At 33.6% G+C, this 7852-nt stretch overlaps 1 protein-coding gene across 1 annotated transcript; it reads left to right on the top strand.

Annotated features, from left to right (window-relative positions):
- Positions 1–869: 869 nt before the first annotated feature.
- Positions 870–7272, top strand: LOC136219290 (uncharacterized). Its single transcript, XM_066006647.1, has 9 exons — positions 870–1163; positions 1634–1819; positions 3491–3620; positions 3846–3926; positions 4009–4181; positions 5402–5497; positions 5615–5708; positions 6735–6854; positions 6981–7272. Exons 1-9 carry the CDS (start codon positions 1035–1037, stop codon positions 7082–7084), a joined length of 1113 nt encoding a protein of 370 aa, XP_065862719.1. The 5' UTR covers positions 870–1034; the 3' UTR covers positions 7085–7272.
- Positions 7273–7852: the final 580 nt, after the last annotated feature.

Genomic DNA, 7852 nt, shown 5'->3' with positions numbered 1-7852 from the left:
CTTTATACGTAATTCAATGATTATTTATATTTTAAATTTGGATAAATAATTCATTAGTCCCTACATTGTTACCTAATACACTTGTTTAATTTTCATGGTCCTTAACTTTTATTCAATTTAGCAATTTAGATTTTCTATCCATTTAAATTACTGATTTGACCTTTATTTATTAGTATAAATTATATTTTTGATAATATTCATAAATTGAGGACTAATAAATTATTTAACATTATTATTATTTTGAGAAATTTATTATCATTATTAGGGTAATTAATTTATTAGTCCTTATATTTTGACAAAACACATTGTTTAGTCTCTGTATTTTTAAAAACACATGGTAAGGTCCCTAACATTTTTATCAGTGAACTTTTTAGTCATTTCGTCTATTTGTTAGATTTTTTTACCGTTTATGACTTCGAAAATGACTAAATTACCTTTTACTATTTACTTTCAAACTTCAGAATAGGAAATCCAATTTAGAAGAAGAAGCTATTTGTAGGAGAACAAGAAAAAGAACAGACCCAATGCTTACGAATTTGAACGATTAAGAAGAAAATCAAGAAGAAGAACACTAAAAGTTGATTTCAGATACATTAGAGTTTAAATGAAAGGAAAATAAAGGAAAAGAAGAACGCAAATCCAAATTGACTAACAAAATCTTTATGAGAGTCTAACGGCAGAGACTAAACAGTTCACTGAGAAAAACGTTAGGGACTAAACTGTTCACCGAGAAAAATGTGAGAGACTTATAGTGTGTTTTTAAAAATACAGGTACTAAATAGTGTGTTTTGTCAAAATATAGGGATTAATAAATTAATTACCCTTATTATTATTAGAGCAACATAATTCCATAGGGCGCCGTCACAAAATTTATGCTTCCTCTTAAACCCAATTCTGCAAAATTCTGTTCCGTTAAACCCTACTCACTTCTTCCTCTTCTTCTCAGAACAGTTGAACCCTAATAATAAGCACTGCTTTCTGGACGCAGACAGAGTACTAATAAGTTAATCGATCACGCAATTTCAGAAGAGACAATGAGTAACAAAGAGGATAATAAGAAATTTTCCATTTGGGATTTGCCGGATGTCCCCATGGGTCAGCTGCCACCGCACCTCCAGCTTCAAAATACTCGAGTTGTTTGCAAAGCGGATGCTCCTATTCATGTACCTCCCACTATCCTTCTTTTTTTCTATTTCTCATGCTAGAGGTTCCTTTGTGGGTTTACTCCATAAAAGCTTAATTATTTATGAGTTCTGGAGATATTTTTGCTCATCCTGAAGGAGGCTAGATATCAAATTTATTTTTTTTCAGATTTTTTCTTGAATAATATTTGAGTCCCTGTCTGATATATCTTTTATGCCTACTGAAAATTAGTTTCATGTGGTTCTTCAGCTAGTTTTTTTTTTTCCATGAAAATTAGTCCCTGTCTGATATTATCACTTGAATGATCAAAATATAAATTTTTTCGTAGTTTGGATTTCTTCATGTTTCAATTTGAGAAGTAAATGCAGAAGCTTTGGAACCTGGATTTTTTCTTGTTATCTTTCAATCTTATTGTTAACTAGACTGAGGCATTGGTCTATTTTTTTATGGCTTTTAAACTTTTCATGATTTAGAATTTTGGTATCTGCAGACGGATAATATAACATACTCAGGTGCCTATGCCTCAATTGGAGTTGACAATAGTTTGCATTTAGACTATTTCCATGACAACTTTAGAGTGGAAGTGGTTCGACTCACTAAGGATGATATGGAGTTTGACATGATTGGTATTGATGCAGCAGTTGCCAATGCATTTCGACGGATTCTCATTTCTGAGGTGTGCTTGTTATCCCCTGGAATTAATATATTGTTATATGTTCAGAAATTATCTATTCATTCTCATATGGCGGAGAACTAAAATTGATTTTGTTGTAGTTGTACATATATGCACCACTCACTGAATATTGGTTCAATTCATAGTTGTTTAAGGCGCGCCTCAGACAAGGCTCAAGGTAGTGATTCTTGATTGCACAAGGCGAGGCGCAATTTAAAAGGCTTTCGCCTTGTGCTCGGGGCCATAGTCAAGGCGCGCTTCAGTAACATATACTATTTTCACTAGGTTTTTTTATTTTTTAATTCTTTTACTGTTTTATGTAAAACAAATGGTTAGTTAATCTCAACCATTAATCTATTTTAAATAGACTTAATCTATACCCTTGATCTCAATAAGAATATCAAGAGACTTAAACATAGAAAGACTATATCTGCGTTATGGTCTGCTCATCTCTACAACCATGTAATTCTATTAATACCTTAATTTATTTATATTTTAAACTTTTGTACCAAGACTACAAGTTAATGTAGACAACCTGTTCATGCCAAAATTCAGGCTGAACTAATGCAAACCTTTTTTTCTATTCATCTAAACTAATGTACCAAGACTACAAGTTAATGTAGAGTACCTGTTTTTTTTGGTTTACGCTTTAACTAGTAGTAGAGTAGTAGTGATATTGATATGCTTTAACTAGTAATAGAGAGTGTGTGTGTGTGTGTGTATATATATATATATTTTTTTTTTTTTCCTGTGCCTCGTGTTCCTCAGGCGTGCGCCTTGCGCCTTTAACAACTATGGTTCAATTTATGTTTAATGTTATTCTATAGCACATACCTTGAATAATGAGTTTCTTTGAATATTACATTAACCTGCCATTTTAATTCTCAAGCATAAGCCCCGAGATGTTTAGATACCATTCCAAAATATTGTGGGAGCATTGTCCTATATTTTGAGCTATCAATTATCATTTGGCTCATGTGCTTTGACAAAGTAGAATATCTCATGCAATATATTGGCTGGTTTGGAGACCAAATTAGCTTTGAACTTATAAATGATGTTTAACTTAGTGAAGTGCAAAATAAACTTTATGGCTCAAATTAGCATGCAATTCAACATTTATAATCAATTTACAATGTCTTCAAAAGAGCAAATATATTAAGAAAAGCTAGTTACTGGTACTATGAAACTTTCAATTAGTATATATTATTAATGCTTGAGTTAATTTTAACCTAAATTAGGAAATTAAAAATCCTCTTATTTTATTTGAAATTGAACTAAGTCTTAAACCCGAGTATCGTACGATTTTAGCCACAACTGATTTTGAACTAAATTGAATTGAGCATGCATGACTAACAAGTTTAAGGGGCTAATTCACATCTAAACCATATTTTCACATTATCTTACTTGGAACATTTTACAAGTAGTTTATTATATCAGTAATGAATTACATTACAAGATTTTTGGCTTGCTAGTTTCTTCTTATAAATCTATTTTAATTTGCTGTTGGAGAAAGGAAAAAGTCTTCAATTGGTTATCAATCTGGGCTACCATTTGGATGTATGCATTAAGTTTTTTTTGTGATATTTTCGATTTTCCTGCAATCTCCCCTAGATGTAGCTTGTCCTATTATGGAAATGATGGGCTTTTCCTTTTTCCTCATTTGTTCTCATGTAGGTTCCAACAATGGCTATTGAAAAAGTTTTCATTGCAAACAATACATCTCTTGTCCAAGATGAAGTCCTTGCTCACAGGCTGGGTCTCATTCCAATCAATGCTGACCCTAGGCAATTTGAATATCTTTCAGGTTCGACTCATTTTACCAATCGGTGCTTTTTTTTTTTTTAACAACTATAGATCAACACATAAACACATTTTGAGATTTACTTCTTTTTTGAAGCAATTAAAGACTTCTTTTCCCATCTTCTATTAAAAGCTAGGTAAATGTAATAGCACATACTTCACCGTGGCATGAATTTAACACAATGGGCTAATTAATCCCTTTTCTCTCCCTTTTTCTTCTTGGTGATAGCAAATGATACCGCAAACGAAAAGAATACAATTGTTTTGAAACTCCATGTAAAGTGCAAGCAACGTGAACCTCGTCGTACAGGTTAGTTGCAATTGATTTTACATAAAATTCATTATAAGTTTCTTGGTGTTCTATTTTAATGGGCAAACCGTTTTGGCTGCAGTATATTCTGAAGAATTAGAGTGGTCAGAAATTGGAAGTACATTTGTTAAGGAGACTGAAAGAGTTGATACAAAACCAAGTACCTATACTTCGTTTACTTGCAAACAAGAACACCAGCCTAGAATCAAGCCCAGAGAAGATAAGATCATACTTGCTAAACTTGGCCCTGGACATGTAAGGCTTTTTGCTCCTTTTTGTGGCTTTGGTTATTATTGTTCGTCTCTTCCAGTGTATTTTATTAAAGGAATAAGGTACCAAAATAGGCCTATGGTTTTTGGAGAAGTATCAATTTATGCTCCACCTACAAAATAGCATTGATATGGGCTTAACGTTTAAAAAAAGAGTACAAATTTAGGCCTCCATAACGGAACGTGACACATCATTCATATTACAGAATAGTATGAATGACGTGCCATGTTACGTTATCGAGGCCTAAATTGGTACATTTTTTAAACGTTAAGCCCATGTTGATGCTATTTTGTACGTGGAGCCTAAATTGATACTTACCCAAAAACTATAGGCCTATTTTGGTACCTTATCCCTTTATTAAATGACAGACAGATAGTGATGATTAACTACTACTTTGTCTGCAACCTATTTGAATATAGGTCTTTTTCATGCATTGCCTATTGCAGGGAGTGCTTAGAGATCATTCTAATTGGTTTGCACAGAATATTTTACTGTGATTCTGCATATGCACCAAAGAAATTTTAAAAGTTAAAATTGTCTAGGAAAATATTTATTGAGGGAAAATCATGCCACAGCCATAGTCTGTTATTGAACGTTAAAAATGGACCATAGAGGATAATCACATTAAAAAACCTGACTCTTCTGGTGGACCTAGAGATACGAGCTGTGGATCAATATGTCCAGCAAAGAAAGGACTTGTGGAAATGCCCTGGTCTTCAGATAATATTCTGAAATTACATGTTAGGTATTGCTTCTCATCATGGCACTTGTTAGTCATCGCTGGAGCTGGTGGGAGTCCGAGGGTGTAGTGTCTCGGGGAGGACCTTGCTTCTCTGTCAGCAGCATGGTAGTGGGGAGCCTTCCCTCGCAGGGTCTTGCACGAGCAGCACCCTAGAATTAGAAGGAATTTTTTATAATAAGGCCTAGGTCCATGTGTTTATTTTGGCCTGCTTCTCTTCCTCTACAAAATACTCTCTTGTAATTGTAAACTCTAAGTGGTTGTGACATTCAAATAAGAAAACTAGTGCGGCGGTGGATGTAGGTCATATTGACTGAACCATGTAAAGTCCTCGTGTCTTTGTGATTGCTTTATCTTCATTGTTTATTTATTTTCTTTGTTCTTGATTACTGCTTGATTCATTTTCACCAATTATATTCCCCAACATTGGGCTCTCTATCTATTGATTGTCATTGTTGTTCTGTAGGAAATTGAACTTGAAGCTCATGCTGTTAAAGGCATGGGAAAAACACATGCGAAATGGTCCCCTGTTGCTACTGCTTGGTATAGAATGCTTCCTGAGGTGAGTAGTACCAACAATCCCAATCTAGAAACAAATAAACACTCCCTTTATTTTTTCCCCTTAAACGTCTTTTAAATCAATAAGAATTTTCTTTCTTTGTTCCATTATTCCTTGTAGGTTCTGTTATTGGAAGATGTCGAAAATGAGATTGCGGAAGAACTTAAGAAGAAATGCCCTGTTAATGTATTTGATATAGAAGACATTGGCAAGGGTAAAGTGATTTTACTATCTTCACCTTATATTTGATCATGTTCTTGTGATCAAAGAGGAGCAAAATATCTTATCAAAGAGGTGGTAGATGATGCATTTCCCAATTGCATCTGCTCTTCTAGATTTTCGTTAGAAATCAAATAAAATTCATTAGATTAAAAGCAAAGGAGTTTGCACCACACTGCCTTGTATAGTTGCAAAAACTGTCTCTTAAATGTGCTACTTTATAGATGATGCAAAACGAGAGTTTTGCTTGTCAGAGTCTGTGTTTCGGTGTGTTATGAAAAGACAACAAAACACAGATATTGAAAGTGAAATAGGATCAAATGTCTTTATTTATGCAGTATCTCTATGAGATTTCTGGGTAGGGTATTACAAACAGCAAAATGAAATTAAATGAGTCACACCTAAACTGCTCTTCACCCCCTCCCCTCACTCAATATGAAGCCCCTAGCAGAAAAGATAAAACATAACATATCACATAATTCCCCCTTTCTCTAAAACCCTCCTTAAAACACACACACACCTTGCCCTGCTATCGACATTGTACTATGGCGAAACCTCCCAACTTGTCTTATTTGCCAGATCAACAACCATATCCTTTCTGTTCACGACTCCTTTCCCACGCATACTCTTGCCATTCTGATTGTACACCTAAGATTGGAATCAGAGAGAAGAGAATGCACCAGGCTCAGCACAATTCCTATCAGGGTGTTCTAGGGAAAGATAGTGATGCCTTCCTAAAATAAGTGGGCACGCTAAGACCAGGCCAGTGAGTTGTGTTGCCTCAGAATATACACAGATTGAATTGAAGAAACCTTCCATCAATGTGTATATTATGGTGCTTTTTTGACATCTGACTTGAAAATTACTTGGCTCTTCTACATTGATAGTACAAGTTTTGTTTGGACAGCTTTTGATGTTTCATTATATTTAAATTATTAACTTGTCGAGTTATCACTTTCCGAGTTTACTCTCTTTTTTCGGATCATTGTCATCAACAATGATTAAGCTGGTTGTTCTGCAGGTAAGAAGAGGGCAACTGTTGCTCGACAACGAGCCTGCACACTTTGTAGGGAATGCATCAGAGGGGGAGAAGCATGGGAGAAACGGGTAGCACTTCGTCGTGTTAAAGATCATTTCATATGTAAGTAATTTGATCTATAAACCTTCATTAAAGATCAAATCAAGCTCATAAGAACTGAACTTAAGAATATAACCATAACATAAACTTCATTGGCTATACTTACTGTTATCTTTTCTGTTTTACTAGTTACTATCGAATCAACTGGAGCGTTGCAACCTGAAGTGTTATTTACAGAAGCTGTGAAGATTTTGGAAGACAAATGTGAACGTGTAATTACCGAGCTCTCTTGACTCTTTTTAATTTATTTAATTATAAAAGGGAGAGAAAGAAGTAGGCAAGAGTGTTGTTTCCATAGAAATAACAATTTTTGAGCATTCATTGATTATCAAAATGTACTCTTTAATTATAAAATCTTTGTCATATGGTGGGTTAGCACATGATTATGTGCTGTCATTAATATTATAGGTATGGTTTTTTTTTTTTTTTCTGAAAAGAAGAAAGAAAATTTGTTATTGTAAAGTAAATTGATGGAAGTAGAAACATTAAGTATTGAAAATAGTTTGGCATGTGAAATGAGGATACTTGTGATTTTGTAAATTGATGGACTTGGTGAAGATCATGTGGTATACCTGTCAACAAGAATCTTGGTCTGTTCTTCTGTCTAAAAAGTCAGAAGAATTCATAGATTTTGCCTCAATCTTGTTGTCCAACACCTTCACCTAACACACTACTACCTATTGACAGACCTTCAACCTGTCTGTCTATGAAATTCAATTACAACTTTAAGTGATGTTCTATTTAATTTCAATTTAAATAAAACTACACCCTTTTTTTACATTTTTATTAACTATTCTTTTTGAAATTTACTAAGGGTATCTTTCCTTTGGTTCTAGGTTAGTTAATAATTAATATTTAAGAAAATTATGATGAATTATTACTGATAGTAATTAACTTAAATAACTAAAAAAAATAGTAACCTATTTAACTAAGTAAAATTTTGCTTTTCCATTAATGGTATTAAAAAGATCGAAATAACCTTAAAGAAAAAAAACGTATTT

This window comes from Euphorbia lathyris, chromosome 2 (assembly GCF_963576675.1).
Source record: "Euphorbia lathyris chromosome 2, ddEupLath1.1, whole genome shotgun sequence".
NCBI lineage: Eukaryota > Viridiplantae > Streptophyta > Magnoliopsida > Malpighiales > Euphorbiaceae > Euphorbia > Euphorbia lathyris.
Note: the sequence above shows the minus strand (reverse complement) of the source record. Positions and strands in the feature narration are given on the sequence as shown.